The 24,688-nt window shown below is 40.4% G+C and overlaps 1 protein-coding gene across 13 annotated transcripts in view; it reads left to right on the top strand.

Moving 5' to 3' along the window:
• Positions 1 to 24,688, top strand: part of MEIS2 (Meis homeobox 2) — a 230,469-nt gene that overhangs the window by 59,522 nt on the left and 146,259 nt on the right. For all 13 annotated transcript variants that reach the window (XM_081209146.1, XM_081209139.1, XM_081209145.1 and 10 more), the window contains one exon: positions 8,588 to 8,733. In XM_081209146.1, coding sequence (XP_081065272.1) covers positions 8,588 to 8,733 — 146 coding nt within the window. The remainder of the gene's footprint in view (positions 1 to 8,587; positions 8,734 to 24,688) is intronic.

Here is a 24,688-nt window from a genome sequence, read left to right as displayed (position 1 = left end):
ATAAATTAGAAAAAAATTAATGATTGCTGCAGAGTATGAGCAATGTGTTTTGTTTTAAGATTCTAATTTTCACCAGGTTGAGGTGGGCAGGATTATGGCTTTTCCTATGAGACTTCAGTATGTTTGGCCTATGTGGAATTTCTATGTGTGCATATGGGAAAAGCTTTTAAAATTAAAATAAGATTTACTAAAGATGGAGTTGGAAAGAAAAAACAGGGTTTCTTCTCACAACAAAATTACTTGTCACGTGTATGCAGGAAATGTATATGTGGTAGAGAGATCCATGTATGAAAATCATCTTGTGTGAAGTGACCCCCTCAGATAAGATTTCAGCATTCATGCCTGATAAGTAGAGTCTAAAATGTCTTAATCATTACATGGTTGGTAATTGAGCACTGTAGCAAGCAAATAAATGTGAATGAGCATGTTCCTGGAGTGTTACTAGGCTGCTGCTGATGACTAGTTAACCAAAATGAATTAACAGAGAAGACATGATTAAACTATACTATTAACTAACTTGTTAGCGACAGGGAGAAAATGGAAGCACATTTACATATGTGTCCATCTGTCTTGTTTTACACTTTTGTCTTCAGCCACTGGGTGAAATGGTTTAAATCCAAATAGCAGTCTGATCCCCCCCCCGCCCCCACAGCAACATATACTTTCTTTCCTCCTGTTTATTGAAAGGAGGGAGGGGTTTTCCTGACAATAGCTGGTTCTTAATAGCTCTCTTAAGAAATCTCATTTCTATGACCACATTAGCTATAATGTGAGTGTCAGAAGAAGAAAAATCTCCATGGATAATTTTGGGTTAGTTAGTAGATTGTTATCATCTCAATGTTGCCGAAATCCCTAATCTCAGGTCAGCATGAAGCTGCAGTGGTTACAATCCTGTTGCCTGATGCACTATGAATGAAAGTGCTTTCTGTCAGAAACATGTGGTCTCTTCAGTAGATAGCCTGTGTAAATCCTGTGTAAATAGAGGGAGACTAACAAAGGATGAGCCCCTGCAGCTCAGAGCATTTGGAGCCATTTGGGGGCTGAATTTGCTAAATGCTGCTTATACCGCCTGAAAAGTTGAAGAGAAAGGAGCTTAAATTCACTTCTTTTTTCTCTTTCTACTCATACCCTGGGGGGAGGGTGTTCAGGGCCAGAGAAGCTTGAGGTAAGCCTAAGAAGACTGTTTTTTTCAGCGGCCTTTTGAGTGTGAAAAAGGTGGCATGGGTCACTGTCCCTTCTCTAATGTTGGAAAACCCACACAGTTAGTAAATGTTGCATGTAAACTAAAGTATTTCATCCTTCTCTTTACTCCACTGCATTGGGCCATGAACTAGTCACTGGAAGAAAACCGAAGAATTTTTTTCATGTTAACATTTCTAGACAGTTTAGCACAGCAGGATTGTAAGAGAGCCCAACAATTAACAGATTTTCATAATATTCTATTTTGGAACTTTTAATAGGGAAAAATATTACTTTGAAAACCTCCCAAAGAAATAAAAATAAGAATTCAAAAGTTTACATTAATGCCTAGTTGTGCAGTAGGTAAATACTGGGACAAAATTTTCAACTTCCTTTAATTATCTGTAGGTGTTATTCTTAGAGGTTTATAGGTAAAAGGAATGAACAGAAAGCCAATAAGGGTAGTTCACAAATTTATCAGTCCAACAGGTATAAGTCCCAACACATTGGAGACATTAACTTGGTCAGAAAAGGGAATAGTTCATATTCCTTTCAGGGTTTTAGCTGAGAAACTACAAAATGAGCAACTAACTTGCTGACTCTAATAAAATGGTAACACAGGGCAGTATGAAATTAATGAACATCATTATGTTAGGTCCATTAATTTCAATGAGTAACACGTAGTTGAATGCCACCCTTGGAGTAATATCATGAGTGGCAGGTCGCGGAGCAGAATACATTGATGTAGCTACAGTGGCCTCTTCTGTACAAGTGGGTAATGTCCATCGTACGATAATATATGCCATTTGCTACCATAACTTAAGCAGAATTAGCTGGCAGGGTGCAGACTTAAAAACCTTTAGGTTGGGGTGCTATCACATCCCTTTTCTTTCCAGTTCTGAGCTGATCCTTGTTTATGTGATTGATTTTGAACAGTGAACAGGAGCAGTAAGTCTTTGTAGAATCACACCACAAATAATACTTCAAGTGCTGCTACATTGGTAAGGATGACAGTGGTATAGCAACATTAGACTGCATTGCTAAACCAGATTGTTGTGATCTGCAGGAGGCCAACAGTAAGCATTATAACACTGTTTTGTGCTCCCTATATGGTATTTGTTACATAGCACAGGAACTCACAGAATTAAGCTGTAACCACAAACCTGTTATTTCTTGCATGGGCGCAAGCCACAAACAGAAAATGTACTAGCAGAAGAATCTTCCTCCAGATAGATTTGAATTGTTACCAAATGTGTACTTTGCAGAGGAATCCTAGGCTAGAACTAGATGTCATTAATGTTCACAAAAGCCCCACAGTTTGCATTCTCCCTGGAGGTGATTAATTGAAGAGACCCAGTTGGCATATCGCGCTAGTGGTGTCAGCCATTGCTGCCATAATCCAGAACACCACTATGTCTTTTTGTATAGTTAGATGTATATATGAATAAGTGGCCATGTGGTTTGGGCCAATTATATCCATGCCCAGGAGACCCTTTGTTTCTGTGGAGTTTCTTGGGCATGGCTATAATCAGCCCAAACTATATGGGCACCTATTCTTCCAACAATGGGTAAAGAGGCACTTGCATGGTTAAGGACAGCAGCGCCACCACCACCATGTAAAATTTGGTGCAGTTTATAAATTAGACCTCAGTCTTGGGAAGAGGTGGAGTAATGATTTCTTGATGTGAATAGAGATTGGCTGCGTGTTCTATAAACTGTGGCACTAGAGGGACCAGTGTGGCATTGAACCAGTGTGGCATTGCGGAAATGACGTTGAGCTTTAATAGAGCAAATGTTGGTCTACATGTTGGATTACTCACATCCATTTTAGTTTCGGGGCAAATTACTATCCTTCGGCTTTAATTTGCTTTCTGTAGCTTTCCTTCCAGGGTTATTCTGTGAATGAGGGCCAACACATTGTACTGCCAGTACTCAAAAGCTTATAGATCTAAATAGTAAGCCAAATAATATGCTCACCTAAGCAGTTATCTTAAGTCTTTCATTGTGTTAAACTCAGGGCAAGATTTATTTAATTTTTACTTTAAAATCTGTGCTTTTTCAGCGTAGGCATGAAACCATTCCTTTCTTTAAAAAAAAACCAACCTTTTTTAAATGAGCAGCATTATTTTTAGAATAACTTTCTCTTGATACAAGCAAATGTGATGTGCCTGCTCTCCCTCTTCCTCTTCTGTAGAAAAAAAAAATGAAGGCTAGCTGTAGGCTAGGCTTACATGGAGATGGTAAAACTAAGATGATAAGAGGGAAATGCATTTTTTCATATCTAGGGTTCCTCTGGTCTTACTGAGATGGTTTTGATGTTTGTGGTAGTGTTTCAAAGTCCAGACATGTCTCATTATTATGAGCATGTTTTATTATTTGACACACATTGAGAATCCTTTTTGGAGTTGAGTGGGTTAACTTTCCCCCCATAAATTAAGAATTAATATATTTTATGTTCATCCATGAGATTCCAAAGTCTTTAAAAATGTCTTATGGGCAGTCATGTTAGCCTAGTAGAACAACTATCCGTATGTGTTTTTGCTTAAAGTCTGTGTAACAATCTAATTAAAAACAAGCCATGGGATGTAAGTAGACCACCGGAACATAGGAAGCTGACCTTATGCTGAGCCATAGCATTGGTCCATCTAGCTCAGCATTGTCCACAAAATGGCAGTGGTTCTCCAGGCTTTCAGACAAGGGTCTCTTCCAGTCAGAGAATCATATAATTGTAGAGTTGGAAGGGACAGTGAGGAGGGTCATTTAGTCAAATGTCCTGCAGTACAGGAATCTTTTGCCCAACATGGGGCTTGAACCCACGAACCTGAGATTAAGAGTCTCATGATCTATCAACTGAGCTATCCCAGGTCTCTTACCTGAAGATGCCAGGGATTGAACCTGGCACTTTTATCATGCCAAGCAGATGTTGTACCATTGACTAAGTCCCTCTTACTCAAATGACTTGTGCATCCTCCAGCCTAAGAAAAGTAATGTGCAAATGTATACACACACTTAAATATATGTATAACAAGTCTTGATCTTGGAACATATCAGAACTTCTCATTCTTCAGTATATCTATTTGTATGCAGAAGGTGGTGTGTGTCGGTGTAATGATTTTGTTCCTTCTATGAGTCACAAAAAAGCATGGAGAAAAAGAGAAAATAGCTCAAAAATAGCCGACTTTATAATATTAAGTGGGGTGAGGAATAATTTTAACTGTCTTGGTTTAAAAGAAACTGTCTTGGTCTCTAACTTCATTTGAACTTGAGGGTCCAGCTGAAGAAAGTAGAATTCCACCTAAACATTAGGAAGAACTTCCTGACAGTAAGAGCTGTTCGACAGTGGAATTTGCTGCCAAGGAGTGTGGTGGAGTCTCCTTCTTTGGAGGTCTTTAAGCAGAGGCTTGACAACCATATGTCAGGAGTGCTCTGATGGTGTTTCCTGCTTGGCAGGGGGTTGGACTCGATGGCCCTTGTGGTCTCTTCCAACTCTATGATTCTATGATTCTATGATTCTAATTGAGGTCTGAGTTTAAGTGAGTAGGTGTGTAATGAAAAGGCCTCTTCACATATTACATGTTCACATGTTATACCTGCAGGTATAGGACGGTATATAAATTCTATCTATCTATCATCTATCTATTCTATCCTTGGAAATGGAACGAAATAAAGTAAGAGAACCAGTGGGAGATAGTGCTGCCAGGAACTGCATTAAATACATCTTCTCTGTTCTATCCCTGAGGAGTGGTACACTGTATAGCACACAGTGGCTGAGATCTAGAGGAACATTGACAGCATTGTGCCTTGCTGCTGCGGGGGATGGGGGTGGAGAGTGGATAACATGAAAAGCAATGTAGAGGCAAACCCTCTGTGGGACTGGATCTTTCATTCCCCGAAGATCCCTGAGGTCTGTGGACTTTGAAAGCTAAACCACAGTGTACAAATGAATGAATGATCCTTCCAGAAATGACCATCTTTCTCTCTCCCCCCATCCCACTTCAGGGAAAAATTTTTGCCAGTGCCTTCTGACATTCTTTTTCCCTGTGCTCAGTTCTCACCATGCATTTTTGTTAACGGAGAGTAGTGAATAGTGCTTAGAAAGTGGCATGTTATAAGGCATTTTACATTGGCTTAGATCCTTTTGTAACCACAAGACATTTCTCTTTGGTTTAGATATTTGTGTATCCATTTTCACATGTGCAAAGATAACACTGCACCAAATAAGAATTCAGCAACTTGTCTGAGAGGCATAAATGGGTACATAGTTCATAAGGCAATGGAGTATGAGGCAGAAAATTACTTTTGCCCCTTCTGGTATGTGCCAATGTGGCATGGCTGGCAAAAATCAGTTTGTAATTATTGCACTGTGTCACATGCTCAACAGCTAAGATTTCATTTTGCTGCTCTGCCTTTAGTTTTTCATTCAGTACAGCAAGATTGGTGAGGGATGGCGGGACTTGTATAAAATAGACATATGCTCCTCTTTTTCGTAATATTTCACAGATAACCTGTTTTATTTTCCTAATTTCAGACAGACTAAATTCCAGTTCTGATCTTATTTGCAGTGTTGTAACTCGTGTAACTGCTATGAAATGCATTATAATTTTACCATGCCACAAGTTTTCACTTTCATTCTTTCATCACTAATGTAGTTGTCTTATTTAAGGTTTGCAGTGCATACTATTTATAGAGTATTGGAACTCAGTTATTGATGATTTGCAGAATTTTCATTTGTCTCTTGCTCCTATTAAATAATTTTCTCCCCTCTCCCTCTCTTTTGTTATATGAATGGAGAGAGGATCAAGACTGGTAATTAATCTCTAACATTTTACACTAGATCAAGCCTATTGACTCTGTAAACTTCAGCCAAACTTATGCAGGATGAATCTGAATATCTAACCACCTATTATTAGCCTTTTTCATAATCAAAGCACTGTACTGATCCTCTTGGAAAGCTCCAAATGAAGCATTGCACAAAAAGCAGCATTAAGGTGTTCCTGAATGCCTGGATAGAAACAAGAATTGTTCTCTCTCGTGTTTCTGTTGTATTTGTGTGCCTGACCAAGAAAGAGAGACAGATTGAAAGAAGATTTTATATCTACATGCATTATGTGCATACATTCATAGGTTTTAGAAAAGAAGACAAAGATATCTTTATCTAGACAATAGATAGAAAAAGAGACTCATTTCAGAACTTGCACTTTTGGCGTGGATTGTTCTTTTCCCTCCATCTCTGGGTACTGCTTTTCAAAACTGCCTGAGGCTACAGTACAGCACCTCAGATCCCCAAGGCCCCTTGCCTGGCTCCTAATAGCCACTCTCCATCTGTGTCACATGAACAGCTGATGAGATAGCTCTAGTGCCTGTATTTTGGAGTGCACATCCACCCAGGTTAAAATGCTGGGGTTGCCAAGGAGCAGTCAGAAGCCATTAGTGTTTGTGAGAATTTGCCTTGCAGCAGTTCCTTGGCATAGTCAGTGGAAAAGGGTGTGTATTTGTGCTTGCACACGCATGGGTGTCAGGTGGTGGGCCACTAAGAAAAGGAGTTCTTCCAAAGTAATATGTTTTCCTCGCCGGAAAAGGTTGGTTCGTGATAAACTCCTGTCTTTTTCTTTTATCACTGTCCACACCTTCAATTTACCTTCTAGTCAAAGAAAAAGAAAACAGCAACTTAGGGGTCTGACTCAGGTCCTTGGGCAGATGGAAAGGAACTACTCAGCCTTGGGGCAGGGTAGTTGTAATGAAGTGGCCTGTCATTCTGTAAATAGTGAGGACCATCTCTTCTATGTGATGGAGGGTATCACATTGCAGTGAAAATGGAAATGTCAATAAAATTAATCTGCTAGCTCTTTGCTCTGGCTTTTTTGTTGTTGTTTCTCTAGTTAGAGGGGGGAGGTGAGTGGTGGTATATCCCCCTCCCCAGTTGTTTTTGCCTTTTCTTTTTTAAAGAAATGTGTGTGGGCACCATAAACAAAGGTGAAATAGAATTTAAAGTTTTGAGGTAAATAGTCTCTATGTATCGGTAATGTGTTTGTTTTAGCAGCACTAAAGATCCAGAAGAGGCTATAGGAATTAGTTCATGGGTCTATAGCATTCCTCAGGAAGCTATGGAGCGTCTATCTCAGGCTACATTGAGCACAGAGTTTATTGTTTTAGGCTTTCTTGGACAAGGTTTTTACTTAGCATGGGATTTATGGCATTTACTGCTAATGAATGTCTATTCTTAAATTACAAAAACCACCGTCTCAGTGCAATTCCCAGATGTCCTTCCAGGACCTCGGCTTCTTAAACACCAGCAGGGAGCATAAACTCTCCACTTCTCTGTTTTCCTCTTTCGTGTGGCTCCAGGCTAATGATGTGTAAGGAAAACACAGCAATCTATAAAGTCTCAGTGCTGTCCCAGTATTCTTCATTTATTTTGCATTTGATTATGCCACAAGTCGGATCTTGTTTCTTTCCTTTTTTAAAAGTTATTAGTTCAAATATTAATGTAGGAATATGGCATATATTGCTGCTCTTGATTGATGCCTTCCCAAAAACAGGAAGACGTGCTCGTATGAATTTTAAGAAAGTAGGGGTCCTGCAATGCCTTGCCAGAAGAGTTTTTCAGATACATAATTTAGATGCCCTCCAGGCAGGCTTTCAAGGCATTTTTGCTGGAGGGCAAGAAAAAATAACTATGACTGTTAAAAGTAAATGATTTTTGCTAATGCACAATTAATGCCAGGGAAAAGCACTGAAGAGAAAGATGTTCATGGAAAGTTCTGATTAAGCAAGCACCCTACCTTGATGTGCATCCTTAAAAAAAAAGAAATAAAAAGAAGCAGAATATAATGATCACTGATGCAGGCACATAAGTTTTCATGTCTTGCAAATACTATGTTGAGGGTCATACAAGTGTGCGTCCGTGTGCATGTGTGTGAGTGGGGAGATGATAGTAAATGGGGAGGGGTTCAGCTGGCAGTGTGTTATGTGCTCTGAACAATGACACATTTACTGTCACCTATGCAGAGGGCCCAGAATATATAGACCACAGAACATTTAACTTGATTACCTTCACCATATATTCAGCATAGTTGCAGGGAATGCATTTACAGTAAATAGGTTTTTGTGTGGCAGGTTTTCCCACACTGCATTTCATAATTGACAAAGAAGTATTGCACTGTGTCAAGCAAACAATTATAATTGAATTAATGGTTTGTGCGTGTGTGAGGCACAAAATTAGTATTTGGAGAGACATGATTTCTAATTTTTATATATCTATATCAGCAATCATATTTAATAAGAAATTGAACATGCCTGATTTTTTCATATATGAATGACACTTCATTAGTGCTTTAGTAGTTAATCTGATTATTCAGATTGGCTTATATTTCTTGTTTATTATCTCTCACCCCATTTTTTCTATTAGGGGATGGTTTAGACAACAGTGTAGCCTCTCCCGGCACAGGGGACGATGATGATCCAGACAAGGATAAAAAGCGGCAGAAGAAAAGAGGAATTTTCCCCAAAGTAGCAACAAATATCATGAGAGCATGGCTGTTCCAACATCTCACAGTAAGTGAATGCAAGAAAAAGAAGTAGTATTTTACACAAGTCTAATTATTTTTAATAGCCCTTTCAACATTTTAGGATAATGTTTTGGGTGGTTGGAAGTTGGTTCTCTGCAATGGAATATATTTGGGAGTTATTATATATTATGTACCTTGAGTATAAAGCATCACACCTAGTGCAAAATGGGATTCATCTCAAGGACTGCCATTTTACTGTACAATTAGAGAGACTATTTTATGTATTTATTTATTTGAAACTGTTTATGGTGAGCAATCATCAGAAACAGAGATGTAGAATAGTCACCACGGGATGTCCAGGCAGGCTTAAATAATATTTCGGGAGTCCACTGTAAACCAAGCAGGCCTGCTGAGTGGTTGATGATGGTTAGTGAGGATCAGTGTGGGATTCTGAACAGCCCCCATCCTAGGGCTTCTAAATGGTGGACCTATGTTGCTTTTGTAACACACATATACTATGTATATTCCAACATGCATTGCAAGAGGTAGATGAAGTCAGAGAATTCATTTGAAAACTTTTCCTATGTTGGTTTACATGCAAAATATAGACAGCGTTTAGTTTTTCTAATTCCTCAGTTCTATGGGAGATTAAAGCACCTATTTAAGCTGCTCTTCAAGTCCATTATCTTAAAAGCTAGCCATATTCACTTCTGGGGGAAAGCGAGTAAACGTGAAAAAACAACACTTTTAGTAGCAATCTATCTTTATCCTCCTGTTTTGCAATTGGTTTTATGTGTTGGTGTTCTGTTGACTATTACAGCTTTACTTAGGCATCAAAATACATTTTTACAAAAGAAGTAGTAGCTCTCTTAATTTTACTTGGAAATGGTGGAAAATGGTAAAATTATCAGTTCACTTTCCCTTCCATTTTGTTTGGGCTAATACTTAAAAGGATAGTGTGGTTAACTATCACACACAAGGGTTCATTTTGTGATTGTTAAAATTACACATTTTTTGTGGTGGTAGATATTAGTTACTGTCTCATGGTTCCTGGAGTGATTCAGGTACCTCTTTTATTTACAGTGGTGGCTACCAAGCATCTTTGCTGATGGGACAGCTTGAAGGGGTTGGGTAGCGTTAGATACCAGTTTTAAACCATCATTTTGATGTAAGAACATTATTAGCAAACTAAGGTGCATTGATCTGGCCTGTAGGGTCAGGATTAGCCAGAATAGCCAGTGCCTCTGCTCGAACAGTGGTTATTTTTGCCTTCCAGCTATGGCCATTTCAAAGGTCAGGTGCCCTGTAGTACCTACTTGGCTCAGAGGAATTAGACAGAACATGAGTCTCTGGGCTGATTACTTAACCAAAGACAAAATAATGAGTCCTAAGCAAATACTGACTAATTGAAAGGGCTGTAAATCCATTACATATTGGTCAGGGATAATCAGGAGTATTTAATCACTTTTATCTATTCAGGAGCACTGAAGCTGCAACAGCAAAGCCCTGAACCTTGCCATTTGCTTATTATTCTCATCATTATCAAAATTACTTCACAGCTGTTCTTTGCTACATCACCTCAGCTGGAGATTTACTAACCTGTAAAATGTTTTTAATTTGGAAGTTGAGTGAGTGTGAGGGAGAGGGTTTTTTTTTATTTTTAACTGAAGGAAGTGGTTAGAAGAGCAGCACACTGATGCTGGGAAAAACTTGGGGCTATGAATAATCCACTTTATTTCATATAAGCTTGCATATTAATTTCCCCAACTCTCACTAAGTCATCCCCATCCCCATGGATTTTTGCCACTGCCTTTTCTTTCTAAAACGTTGTGTGGAAAGTGCTTAGTGTATGCTTGCCAAAAGGATAATTTATATATCACATATCTTGAATAACATCTTCATGGTTTTTAGCGTTCCTGAAATTCCACCATGTTTCTCTGCCTCACACCAGGTGAACTAAGGAAATGCAGTAAGCTTTGATGAGGATGGTCCTTGCATAAGCTAAAAAAAAAAAAAAGCTCTTTGCCATCTAGGTTTTAATGAGTTTGTAGGTGTTGAAAGATTTACTGTGCTATAATTCTCAGACCTGAGAACTGATAATGGAGACCTCTGACTAGTGCAATGAAAATTCAAAAAGATTTTTGCCATAAACACATGCTGAGAAGGAAAATAACTCTTTCCTTAAACAGTTCCAGCATTCTTTTTTCTTTCTGATTTGTTTGTTCCTTCAAAATACAACTTTGGTCTTGCTATGAATGTAAACTATAATTTACAAATATTTTCTCAAGTAAATTTCATAATAGAAAGAGTCTGAAAATTTAAATGGTTTTCCTTCACCACTGCTCTAACCTGATTTCAAATAGGTTTGTCCACTCTTTTGTCCTCTGTGACCTGGTCTTGTATTACAATAATCCTACAATGTACCCTTTTTCTCTTTCTTTTTTCAAAGAAACTAATTGAATTATCTCATTATTTTAATTTGTTAAGCAAATGTATTTTACATCACAGGATGTGTTCTTAAAGAAGGGGCTGCTAAGGCTTTGCCCCTTGAATGGCCCATTGGTGCATTTTGACATTCATGCATTCTCATTAATGAAAGGGACATAAAAGAACTCTGGTTGTATTTTTTTTCAAACTCCCAACCAGCATGGAGCAACTTTTTCCATAAGCCACAGGGGTCTCTCTACATATGTTCTCAACTGCAAGCTATTGTCACCTATTCTGAATACCTCAAAAGGACAAATAAAATACTAAAGGCCAACTGTAGCAATTGTTAGTTTCAATATGACAAAAATCATTAACCTCTGCTTTGCCTAGGAGGCAAGCCATTTTTGCTTTAAGCTTTAAACTAAGCTCAAAAATTTCTGTGCAGTATGAAATGTCTGGGTAAGGTTATTCACTTTCAATTAATTATGCTCATTTTGGGGCGAATTTTTTGGAATATATATTTTATAAATAGGCATTATGGTTCATCTTAAGAACTATTTTACTTCCAAAATTGCTAAAATGACATGTTGATCTTGGTTGATAACTCTACATGAATTAATTTGTCCCACTGACTGACTTTCATCACATTGTTTCATAACTGTATATAGTAGTTTTCCACTATTTCAGTTTTTGGAACAACTTCCATAATACTAAGAACAAGCTACGTATAAAGTTTTTGTGGATAGAAACCTCCAGTGCTTGCATAATAATTCAACCGTGTTCTCATTCTGCAATTGGTATCTGCCTTACATTAAGTATTACAATGGTACAGGAAGATGAAAGGATCTTAGGATGAATTGCTAGAAAATGTGCATGCTTTTTCTGGATAATATCCAGTATTTGAGTGGGTAAAGGAAATCCTAGCCTGGTAGTATAAGCTTCTCAGTAGTACATAAAGATTATGATATCAGAAAGGTAAACCTGACATCAAGGCTGTTGTTATTTAACTTCAAAGATAGTTAAAGAAAAGGAACAGCAAGAAATCTGACCCATGCAGCCTTTATTCATAGCCTTGGAAAACTCCTTTTCCCTCCATGCCAAACAGCTCTTTAGTACACTCAATTAGCCTCTCAGAAATCTCTGCTTTCCTCCCTCAAGTGCTCCCCTGTTTGCCCTGCAAAGAACATATTTGATCATGGAATGAAAACAGGAAGTGCTTGTGTACAAAGATACCTCTTGCTCACACTGCTTTTGAGCTAAAGGTTTCCTTATCATAGCAGTCACAGAAAAACTTACTGCATGGCGTAGAAGCTCTTTGAAAATAGATGCATATAATCAGAACAGGCGGCAGTCATAGAGGAAGGAACTATGTAATAGTTGGATTTTTACCTTTAGTCATCCAACTTTTCCTGCAGCAGAGACAACAGAAAAGCTCATATTTCATTCCAGTCAATCAGCTTCCTTTTAAATGATGTCATATGTATATTTTAGATCTAAACATAGATTAACCCTATTTAATTTTTTAAAAAATAAGGGTTTATGGATTTTTTGCAGTATACAAGCACTAAGCTCCCTTATTTCACACCCACCTTACATTTCATTAATTCCTGTTGCAAGATTTGTTGAAAGCTGCCTTTTAATTTGGGTTTGTAAAAATACTTCTAATTTGGTTATGCAATGCAAATTAAAGTTGCAGCCTTGCCCTAGTCATGTGTGTGTAATTTCCACTGAACTTGGTTTGACTTGTATGTGTATAACTGCATTTTGGATTGCAGCCTGCTTATTCCTTTCCTTACACAACTGCCTTTCAAAGTAGACTAGTCATGTCCCAAACTATTTGGAAATTGCTGCTACCATCCTTGTCCTCTTAAATCCTACAGCTCCCAGACAGGAGAGGATTTGGGGTATTTCAGGCAACCACATACACAGGGACTCAGAGGTAGCATTCAGTTTACTTGACCCTCCTTGGCTGAAAGAAACACGGTATTCTCTGCCAATATGCCTCTCAGTTTACAAGGGGAGCAGAGCCAGCACCCATCTCCCTGTGTCCTCCATCTAGAGATAACAGCATCCTGCTTTTCTCTGTCGACCTCAATCCTACACCTCTGTAGCATGAAGCAAGTGGCTTAGGCCATGAGAATTATTGCGCGAACCCAGAGAGTTGGCAATAATTCACACAAACCCAGTGGTCCAATTATTTAATATGTATTCGGAATAAGAAGGCAAAGGACAGCACAAAGGGACAAAGCAGAATACTGAAAATAAAAGGAGCTATCCCAAACTACTGTATTTTTCGCTCCATAAGACTCACTTTTTTCCTCCTAAAAAGTAAGGGGAAATGTGAGTGCATCTTATGGAGCGAATGGCGCTTCGCAGGAGAGGCGCTGTGCAGAGAGGGAGAGCTGCGCAGTGCCCCTTCAGCGAAGCGCCTCTCCTGCGAAGCGTGAGGAGGAACAGAGCCCCTTCTGTTCCTCCTCCCGCTTCGCTGAAGGGGTGCTGCACAGCTCTCCCTCTCTGCGCAGGAGAGCTGCGCAGTGCCCCTTCAGGGAAGCACCTCTCCAGCGAAGCGGGAGGAGGAACGGAGCCCCTTCTGTTCCTCCTCCTGCTTCACTGAAGGGGCGCTGCGCAGAGACAGTGGCCAGCACTGTGGCCACACAGTGGCCAGCTTGATGCCTGTGGGAAGCCCACAAGCAGTACATGAGCATCATAGCACCTCTAAAAACTAGGCGCGTCTTATGGCCGGGTGCGTCTTATGGACTGAAAAATACGGCAATTGCAAACAGGCTTCTGGTCTCCTCGTGAGTAATGCAACATAGATGTTTAGTTGCATGGTATTCTGATGGTCAATGAAGGGGAAAGGACTGCATAGCCATATCACATTTTAAAAAGTGTTTCTACCTATCTTGAAGTTGAGTGGCACCTGACACTTTCTAGCCAATTATACCCCAGGTCATGTTAGGTAAGGTGGGGTTGGGAAGATGGTGGACACCTCCTGGGGCAGAGGGAGATGGCTATCACTGGGGAAAATTACCCCTTCAGTTATTCTATGACCTTGCTAGACAGGATGTAGCCCAGAACATATTGTCCTGGGAGCTTGGCAGAAAGGAGGTGCCTGGCTTGTTCCGGCAAAATGGAGAGTAAGAGATCAGGGCTGGTTGCCACAGTATGAAACTAGCATCCTTTAACTACACTCTGAAAGGTCGGAGCCAGTTCATTTATTGCGTCTGAAGATTGGAGTTATTCCTAATTAATATAGTGTGTGTGTGTGTGTGTGTGTGTGAGAGAGAGAGAGAGAGAGAGAGAGAGAGAGAGAGAGAGAAAGAAAGAAAGAAAGAAAGAAAGAAAGAAAGAAAGAAAGAAAGAAAGAAAGAAAGAAATCAGATTAAAGGTAACTGCATTGCGTTGTCTATTTGTTTTGGTTCTCCAAACTACTCTTCAGCTCAAACTCAAACCAGCAGTCAGGTACATGGTGATCAGGCTGTCTTGTCTCTCTTTGGAATGTAGCCAGACAAGTTCTTCCTGTCTAGTGGGTCTGTTTCTCCCCCTACAAGCTTTGCAACTAGAGTCCTGGCTGTAAACGCCAACTCCACCTCCTCCTGCCTGTGATGAAGCATTTTATCTGGCTGCAACCTAAAGAGCAATGAGGTCTTATTAAGTCTTTCCTCCTTTTCTTAGGTTGACCTTCACATTAGTGTTCCTCTCAGCCTGACTACATTTTTGGCCCTGTTCCGCTGCCCCATGTTGCATATCTGAGCAGCCAGACCCACATTCCTGGTTGCCTGGTAGATACTGACATCAGTTCTTTAAAGGAGTGCTCTTTTGTTTCAGTTCAGTGGTCTCTGCTTTAAACTGGTGTCTCAGGGGATGGGGCTATCAAGTATGCACCAAGGCTTACTTTTTTGTGAAGGGGAAAGCAGCATATTGCCATAATTAGTTAACGATTTTAGGAAACTGTGTGAGAAGATGGATATACAGTTATTCTCTGTTGTGGGCAAAAACTGGTTGTGGCTTCTCAGTGGCAGCAAGCTAAGATGCAAACTTCTTCATGCCCTCTCCCATGGAACAAATTCTCTCTGCTCAGGAGTGTTTGGATTTTCAATAGGGAGGCCAGAGCCTTGGCACATGCTGAAAGATAAAAAGCCAAAGTATCTGTACTGATCCAGAAAATGTGAAAGCAAGCCAATATTTTGGGACACTTGATTGGTCCTAATAAACGTGTTGCCCAAATGGATTTCAATGTTTAAAGACACTGTTTCCTTTATCAGCTCTGTAGAAGTCTGGCTGGTGTGGGAAACGGGGGATTAAAAATTGCAGCACACAATTTCAAAAGTAATTAGATGCCATTTCATATAGATATGCAAGAACACCTTTAGCCAAAGACTTGCCCATGTTTATATGGAGGAAACATACATACCTGGTTTTTATATGATACCGTTACCATTGTTTTGTTCTTTGCATATAGGTATGTATTTAAAGAGGTACAACTCTGTTCTCTCAGCCTAAAATTGCCATAGTCCATAGTGCCCATAGTTCTTTTCAATGGAGAGGAAGCTCTGAAGGCAATTTCACCTTCAGAGCTTTCTTCCTCATGGAGAGTCGTAGCATATACGTCAATAGAATTGAGCCAGCTACAGACCCAAAATCCTCCCAACACTGAGATGATGTTCAAGATCAGCCTTGAGGCTGCGTTTCAGGATTAATCTAGGAATGGGATCAGGCGCTATATATTTGAATAGACAAATCACCAATGTTGTGTTGGTGCGTTCCCAGATCTATCAAAAAGCTGCATAAAGTAGTCTTTACTTGATTAGATGACTTGGATTGATGGCTTTGCCATTTAGGAAGTGGGAAGAAGAGAAGAATATTCTCATCAGCTGTGTTGCTCGGGGACCAGAACAGCTTGGCTTTACAAGATCCATGCTTATCTACCTGGCAGGAGAATCTGTGAAATTCCTCAGAGGCCACTATATTGGCATAGAAACCTCTTGAGACATCTCATTTAACATTGGAATAACTGGTTGCTAGATCAAAAGTGGCACATAAGATTCAATGCTACTTCTCACAGGGTGCAAGGAAAATCTATGGGTAGTGTTCAATGTCATACTGTTACAAATGTTCCATTTGTGCAAGCATTTCATCTTGCCAGACACAATGAGACCCAGTGTGGTGTAGTGGTTAAGAGCGGTAGTCTCGTAATCTGGGGAACCGGGTTCGCGCCTCTGCTCCTCCACATGCATCTGCTGGGTGACCTTGGGCCAGTCACACTTCTTTGAAGTCTCTCAGCCCCACTCACCTCACAGAGTGTTTGTTGTGGGGGAGGAAGGGAAAGGAGAATGTTAGCCGCTTTGAGACTTCTTAAAGGGAGTGAAAGGCGGGATATCAAATCCAAACTACTACTACTACTACTACTACTACTACTACTACTATTCTTCTTCTTCTTCTTCTTCTTCTTCTTCTTCTTCTTCTTCTTCTTCTTTTCCCTGCTGTTCTGGGGGTTCTCCTGATCCACACCCTAAGCATGTGGGGAAAGCCTCATTGCAGAAACGGAAGCCTTGGTCAGGGCTTCTGCTGATGGAGTCATTGGGTGAATCCCACCCACAGAAGAATGGACTGCAGACCTGATGCCTGTGATTGTCTTTTACGTTTTGCACTGCTCTTTCCAGGCAGAAACCTGCACTTAAAAGCTCAGTGTCTGAGCATTTGGGGTTTTTTGCCCTGGAGCTTTCCCTGCAAAAACCTGCCTTTTAGTTCTCAGTTTGGGTTTAAGTGGATTGCCATTTGCTCTGGTTGAGGCTTAAAGAACGGGTTTTCATGGGGAAAGCTCTGGAGCAAAGAAAAAAAGGGTTCTTGGACATGGAGCTTTAAAATGCAGACTGTGCCTGGAAAGAGCAGAGGAAAGGTAAGTATGGCTAAGCCTTTTCTGAGAGTTTGACAGGGTAGATGCATGAGCAAGGGGCCCTCCATTCACTGGAGTGGCCATTATTCCTCAGCTTCTTGCCAACGTCACCTTCCAGGGCACCTAGGTAGTGTTATGTGTAGCTATGGGAGAAAGGGTACCAAAACAGTGACAATTCAGCAAAAGACATTAATGTCAGAAGCAACACAGAAGCATGTTTGTTGCAAGAAGGAGATAGTTGTTTTGCACAATGAACAACTTTTAGTTATTCCACTTTCTTTTCAGAGGGGGTAGCCCACCCTCATGAAAAAGAGACTGACAGCAAAGGGAAGACAGAGTACATTTTGGAGATACTAGAAGCAAGGTCACAGCCTTTAAAAAATGAGAAAGGTATATCGGTGCAAGAATGAGAGCACTGGTAACATTAGGAAGAAACATTGAAATTGTCTGTGTGCTTTTAGGAGGGGGGCTACGGTAATTATCGGTACTGTGGGAGAAGTAGATGCATGTTCCATCACAGGTCTCTACCAATTACCCATATTTTATAGGGGCTCTCTGAGGGCATCTTCCCTGAGAAGCTACTAACATTCTGGAGCTTGCAGGGCCAGGCTGTGGCCTATGGGTACTGTTTTAGAAAAGTGTTCTGGGGTTTGTTGAAAAGCTTATCAGGAGTTTGTCAGAGGAAAGATAGTAATGGGAGACAACATTGCACTGAAAGACAATGAAGTAGGTTTTCTGTGTTTTAGGGTTGTTAGACTTTTCCAATCAGAGTTCTAAAAGACACAACGGAATTGGCTGTACATGTAGGAAGAGATGTTACATTCACATAGAGTTGTCTCCGGTAGTTGTGTGAGTTGAAGACAGCCGTCAAAGTTTGTTCCTTTCCCCCTGTCTGCAGCACCTGCACCTTCTGAAAAGCCTTTCAAAATGGTTCTACAGGGCTGGAATAACCTGAAATCAGGAATAGGAACCTTGCACCAGCCGAGTAAGATTGTCTTCCATAAACACGGTTTTAACAATGAGTCCGTAAGTGACTGTGGAGGCCAATTCTGGTTCCACACGTCCTTCCACAGTGGAGTCCACTGACACAAGGTTCCTGCACTTGATTTCAGACAATTCTCCCCTCTCACTGTAGCCCTGTGTGACACAGCCAATACATGGATAACCAAATATCTGGGTAGGCTTTTTAAAGGATCCAGAAGCATCAGAAGAGAACCATTAGTACCATCCATAGCTACAATCCTATACCCACCTACCTGGGAGTAAGCCCCAATGAACCCAATGGAACTTCTGAGTAGGCATGTATAGGATTGTGCTGTTAGAGCCGAACATTTTGCCGTCAAGTATTGTACCACCAGTAGGATTGTAAAATTGGTGGAGAACAATGTCAAATGGGGCTGGGTATGCTTATTTTCAACATAGTTGTTTGGTTGCTTTTATGAGACAAAGATCTGTTTGTATTATGCAGTTGCCTTGCTGAGAGAGAAAAGACAGATACAGAGAGAATGAATGTGTTCCAGCTCTGTATTGATTTCTACTAGACAAAGGAAAACATCTGTGAATTGTTTGAGGAAGAAAATTACTTAGGGCTACCTGCATTTCCACCATCATTGTTTAATTCCAGGAAATGATGTCATATTGCATGAAACAGCATTATTTGATTCTTTTTTACATTACGCATGGTGTCGTAAGAACCTTTATTATGCCGCAGTGTTTCTAATTAGGCACATTCTTGTATAAAATTGCATCTGTGTATGTATATATAGGTGTTTTAATGTATAAATGTATGCATTAAACAGATTTTAATGCATAAATATGCTATAATGTATTGGGAGCATGGGGAATGGCATTCTGAATAGGCTGCCAGGTTTCAGAAACATCTCTTGGCTTATTTGTACTTCAAACTGGATATCAGAGTTCCCATCAGCATTAGCTCCATTTCTACAAAGGATCTCTGTGGACAATAAGCTACGTACCAGTGAAGCTGAGAATGGGTGCAAAGTGGCAGAGCTGCCCGCTCCAAGGCTCTGCTAACCTGAGTACACTGCTGTGGAAGTGAGGCAGGCAATGGGAGGCCACTTTCCCGCCCCCTATAACTGCATCCATTCCCCCTACCCTGCTTCATTCTATACAAGTTACTAATGCTCCAAGTGCAAGTAACTTGATGGCATGCAAAAGTCTGGGTGTAAATATGAGGAGTCTGCATGAACACACACACACACACACACACACACACACACACACACACACACACACACTGCCTGCCATACCTTCTTACCAACATACTCATTTTAGATGGGTTGGGAGCACACCAGTAGATTTGAGATGATGGGAAAGAACAGGGAAAACAGACATCTGGTGCACTTTTTAGAGTTCTTCTACGCATGAATGTTGCACTAGTGTCCAACTGAATCATTTTTAATCTCTCATTTAAAAGAATAAATAAAAATATACTTTTTTTAACAGAGGCCAGTATATTTAAGCTTTTAGTCCTTTACCATATCATTTCCTCTTTTATAAAATATGGTGTCTGTGTCAATTCTGTCACCATCTGTCTTTTTGATTTTGTTTTTTTGCTATTCTTACAATTACAGAGACAATCCAAACTGTAAATAATTTAATTTTAGAAACCTTACTGAGACAAGAAATTTGCATTTAGTATGCTGTAGATGGGAGACACCACTATACTATTCCAGATGCTACATATATGCTCTTTATTACTAGAAATTCACCATTTTGCATGCTACTGTTCTCTGTTTGACTTCTAAATTATACAGGCTTAAATTCTCCTTCCTTGTCTTTCTTCCAGTTCTATTATAAACACACAGCCTATCAGAGTGTATTGCATAAGCAAGTCTACAGGGATATAACTAGATTAAAAATAGCTACAAATATAAGCAAAATATTGGCTTTGTAAGTTCTACTATGCCCAGGAATGTATTGTTTGTGGTGGTATCTTTCTTCACAACCAATCTTCCTCCCACCCCTTAAATAACATTTTTTCAGTGCATCAAAAGAAAACCTGTTTCCTGGAGTTCACATCTCCCTTCTGCTCTACATCCATCTCATATTCATATTATATAGAAGAGGTGCACTTGGCCCTAGGGAATATGTTTTCCTTCACAGATGGAGTGAGGGTTATTGCCTCTTTCTGACTCTTCTGTGTGATTTATGCTCTCTCCCACCTTGTGAATGAACACAATAACCCTCTTTCTAGATTAGTTCACTTAAGTGTGGTATAGCCAATGAGATCATGAAGATGGATTTTTGATTCACAGAATAGGGTTGGATAAGTCATTGACACAATTCAGATATAGCAGGAAATGATGCTTTTTCGCTACCTGAATGAATTACACGCATTCTCCCTTTCTTTCTCTCCTTGTTCATAAGCCAGTGGAGGAGTTTTTTTTAAAAAAAAATCTACTTCTGGTTTGAAACCAGCCACAATTCTCTGTGACATCTGAGATCAGACAACTGTGGTTTGTTTAAAATAGACTTTTAGTATAAGCCAAGGTATGAAATATAATTTGATCCTTACTAACCATAGCTTGGGATGCGGGTGGCGCTGTGGTCTAAACCACAGAGCCTAGGGCTTGCCAATCAGAAGGTCAGCGGTTCGAATCCCCGCGACGGGGTGAGCTCCCATTGTTCGGTCCCAGCTCCTGCCCACCTAGCAGTTTGAAAGCACGTCAAAGTGCAAGTAGATAAATAGGTACCGCTCCGGCGAGAAGGTAAACGGCATTTCCATGTGCTGCTCTGGTTCGCCAGAAGTGGCTTAGTCATGCTGGCCACATGACCTGGAAGCTGTCTGTGGACAAATGCTGGCTCCCTTGGCCTATAGAGCGAAATGAGCACACAACCCCAGAGTCATCCGCAACTGGACCTAATGGTCAGGGGTACCTGTACCTTTACTTTAACCATAGCTTACCTCACAATTCCCCATGTTCAGACATCACAAGAAACTGCAGCCTGCGTAAAACTGGGAGTAAATGCTTCTTATCTCCTCCTCTGGCCACTTGTGAAGGAGCAAAAATGATGCCACACAGGACCTAATCCTGTTTACCAGCACAAGGATTGGATCCTATGAGGTGCTGCTTCTTTGTGAATGGCTTTTCTCCATGCAGGGAAGCCGCTCACAAAGGAGCAGCAAACAGCACTACACATGGAAGGATTTGTTCCTGTGTGGTGCTGCTTCAGGACACTGGAGAAAGGAGAGGCCTGGTGGGAAGAAGAAGCCACTGATCCCTACCTTGTCCTGCGAAGAAGAGCTAGTAGGTTCCTCCTTTTCACGGTTTCTCCTTCCTGCCCATACCTTCCTTGCCTTCCTATGCCCTACCCCCTGAGAGCCCCAATTTGCTATGTGACTGCCACACAACACAACTCATGGCAATCCAAGGTTAGCTCAACATGACTGAACCAATGCCTGGATTTCCCCAAATCATCCTGATTTGGTTCAGGTCTTGGGACTCAGCAGAATCTGATGCACAGTCCTAGTAGGAACTAAAGGAACATGAATGGTTGCATTGACCACACTGTCCAAGATGAAATTACTCTAAATTACAAAAGGCAGGTAGAGTCTGGAATTCAATGTAGAGGGTTTTTTTAAAACTAAACAAAAAAAAAGGCTGAATAGAATCATAGACTTGTAGAATCATAGAGTTGGAAGGGTCTATGAGGATCATCTAGTCCAAACCCTGCAATCCAGGAATCTCAACTAGAGCATCCACAACAGATGGCCACCCCAGCTCTGCTTAAAAACCTCCAAGGAAGGAAAATCCACCACCTTTCGAGGGAGTCTGTTCCACTGTCAAATAGCTCTTACTGTCAGAAAGCTCTTCCTGATGTTTAGTTGGAATCTGCTTTCTTGTAACTTGAATCCATTGGTTCAGGTCCTACCCACTGGAGCAGGAGAAAACAAGCTTGCTCCATCTTCCATGTGACAGCCCTATAAATATTTGAATATGGATATCTTCAGTGCTATTTTTATAGAAAAAGAGGTGCCAGAATTCTCCATAAATAAGCCTCCCTTGTTCTCTTATAATGTCAATGGCGCCTACCTGAGAGGTGCTGGAACTAAGTTCTGGTGAGTTCCTGCTGAAAAAAAGTGCCCTGGCTATCATATCTCCTCTCAGGCTCCTCTTATCCAGGCGTAACATACCCAACTCCCTCAACTGTTCCTCATAAGGCTTGGTTTTCAGACCTTTGATCATCTTGGTCACCCTCCATTGCACATGTTCCAGCTTGTCAACATCATTCTTAAATAAGAGTAGATTTTTATTGATATGTAAGTTGTTCTGGAGCTTTAAATAAATAAATAATCAGCACCTATGGAGTATTTTCTTAAATGATTCCTATACAGTGGTACCTCTAGATGCGAACGGGATCCGTTCCGGAGCCCCGTTCGCATCCTGAAGCGAACATAAGACGCGACTGCGCATGTGCGCGGGTTGCGTTTCGCCGCTTCCACGCATGCACGTGACATCATTTTGAGCGTCTGCGCAAGCGGCAAAACCCGGAAGTAACGCGCTCTGTTACTTCCGGGTTGCCGTGGAGCGCAACCCGAGAGTATTTAAGCTGAAGCATATTCATCCCGAGGTATGACTGTACATGTTTAAAATATTAATTGGAATTAATTGTCTGTGTAGTTTTTTCATAAAATATATGTAATTGGAAGCTTGCTAATTTATTTTTTATGAAAAATCCACATGAATGACTGATTCTGGCATAACATTTTGCGCATGCTCGCGCACACACGCGCAGGCGCGCACACACACACACACACACACAGGAATGGTTCCCAAATCCGTCCTGTATCAGAGGGTATTCCTGTTAAGTGGCTTTACATCTTATTGAATACTGCTTAGCTACTGAAGGCTATATTACTTAGTGCAGGAACATAGACATATTTACATGTATTGCATTAAATATATAACAGTGCAACCGATTTGGAAGCCCCAAATTGGTCCACAGCAGATTGGATCAACTCGCCTTTATTAGTACTTCATTTTGTGTATGTCTTTCTGTATGTGTCAGAAAGTCTTGTGAGAATCTTGCACACATTGTGTTGTACACAGTCAGTGCACAAGCAAGACACATACAGTGTAATATTACATCCATCCAGTAGCTTTTTATAAAAGATTATCAAAAGGAAACTTTAAAGGTTTTTAGCACAAAAACCATTGGAGCTACGTTTGAATTTTGGCAGTGCTAATCCAATTTATGTTTCATGCACCTATATAAAAGTTCAAATCAGGGGTCAGATCAGGTCCAGATCAATCTATTCCAGACTGGGGGTCAATCCAGATCGCTGAGTTGGAACCCAAATCAGATCAAGAAAGAGAGGCTTTACATAGTCCTGATTAAATACTTTAAAATGTATACAGTAATTTGAAAATAAATGTACTTTGTGAGCAATTTAGGGGTTAAAAAACTATCTTCTGAAAACTGTTAACTATTTCCCCAGGTGTGGGTTTTTTTTGTTTCTGTGTTTTTAGCAGACTTCTTTTAATTGCTTGTTTGTTTTCTGCTAATTTGTTGAACATTTTAAAGCATTCAGTGAAAGTCTTACTGAATGTTTTTCAGTGCAGTTGGTAGGTTGGCTTTTAATGGTTTACAATATGATAATAACCCAATGTTTTCTTAAAATTCTGATATAATTCTGTATCACATAATGTCCATTATTGTTAAATATTTCACATATGGTTTCATGTGTATCTGAAGTGAGCCTTTGTAGAAAATTTGCAGTACCTTAATCAATCTTAGCTGCTTTGTCTTTTTTTTCTACCTGAACTTTTATCACACAAAAGTCTGGTTTTCATATCACGCTAAGTCAAACCATGGCTTAGCATGAATCTTCCAGGGAGAAAATTACAGTTGCTTCACTCTTTCCTGGTTATTTTGCTGCTGTGCTATGTTAACCCATGGATTGGATTAGCATACCAGCTTAACAAATGCTTGTGGTTTAGCTCTCTCCAGACTAATGGTGGCACAGCAGCAAAATAACTGAGCAGGAGCAAAGTCTACAGGATTGCCAGTTCACACTCCACATGGGTCTGACATGATGACATGTGAACCAGGCCATCTTCTTAGGCACAAATAAGCTGCAAAGAGAAAGAAACTTATTCCCCCACCCTGCAAAATCCTTTCCTATTTTTTCAAACATGATGCATTTAGAGAAGGTTCAGGTTTACATGGTGCAGTAAATGGTTGACGTTCATCTGTCTCAGGAGACAATAGAAGAGTGTGCCTTGGGGATGAAGTCAAACCATTTGAGAGTTACAGCGCCTGGTGTGGTTGTAGAGACCAACACGGGAAAGACTTGTTTTGTTGCAGCCGGGGCAGATGAAGGCGTCTGTTGTGCTGGTAGGGGTATACTATGACATTTTTTCTTTCTGCATTCTCCCAGCAGTCATTCTTCCTCTGGTTATTTGCTGTGGATATTCCAGGACTAGTAACATAAAAATAACCAGCAGTATATGCCGTGCAAAAACTCACAGTGGGTGAGTTTCAGTATAGTTCTGTCTGAAAGTTACCCTAGAGCTCTTAAAACCTGTGAAATTTCAAATTTGGCTTTCTAGAATGACATCTCAGCTCAAAACTGCAACTGGAATTAGATGGTGATATGTCCTCAGCATGATCTGCTATCAATTACCGTATACATCCAAAATTATAGCTTCAG

This window comes from Podarcis bocagei (assembly GCF_964188305.1).
Source record: "Podarcis bocagei genome assembly, chromosome: 1".
NCBI lineage: Eukaryota > Metazoa > Chordata > Lepidosauria > Squamata > Lacertidae > Podarcis > Podarcis bocagei.
This window is presented reverse-complemented; position numbering and strand designations above follow the sequence as displayed.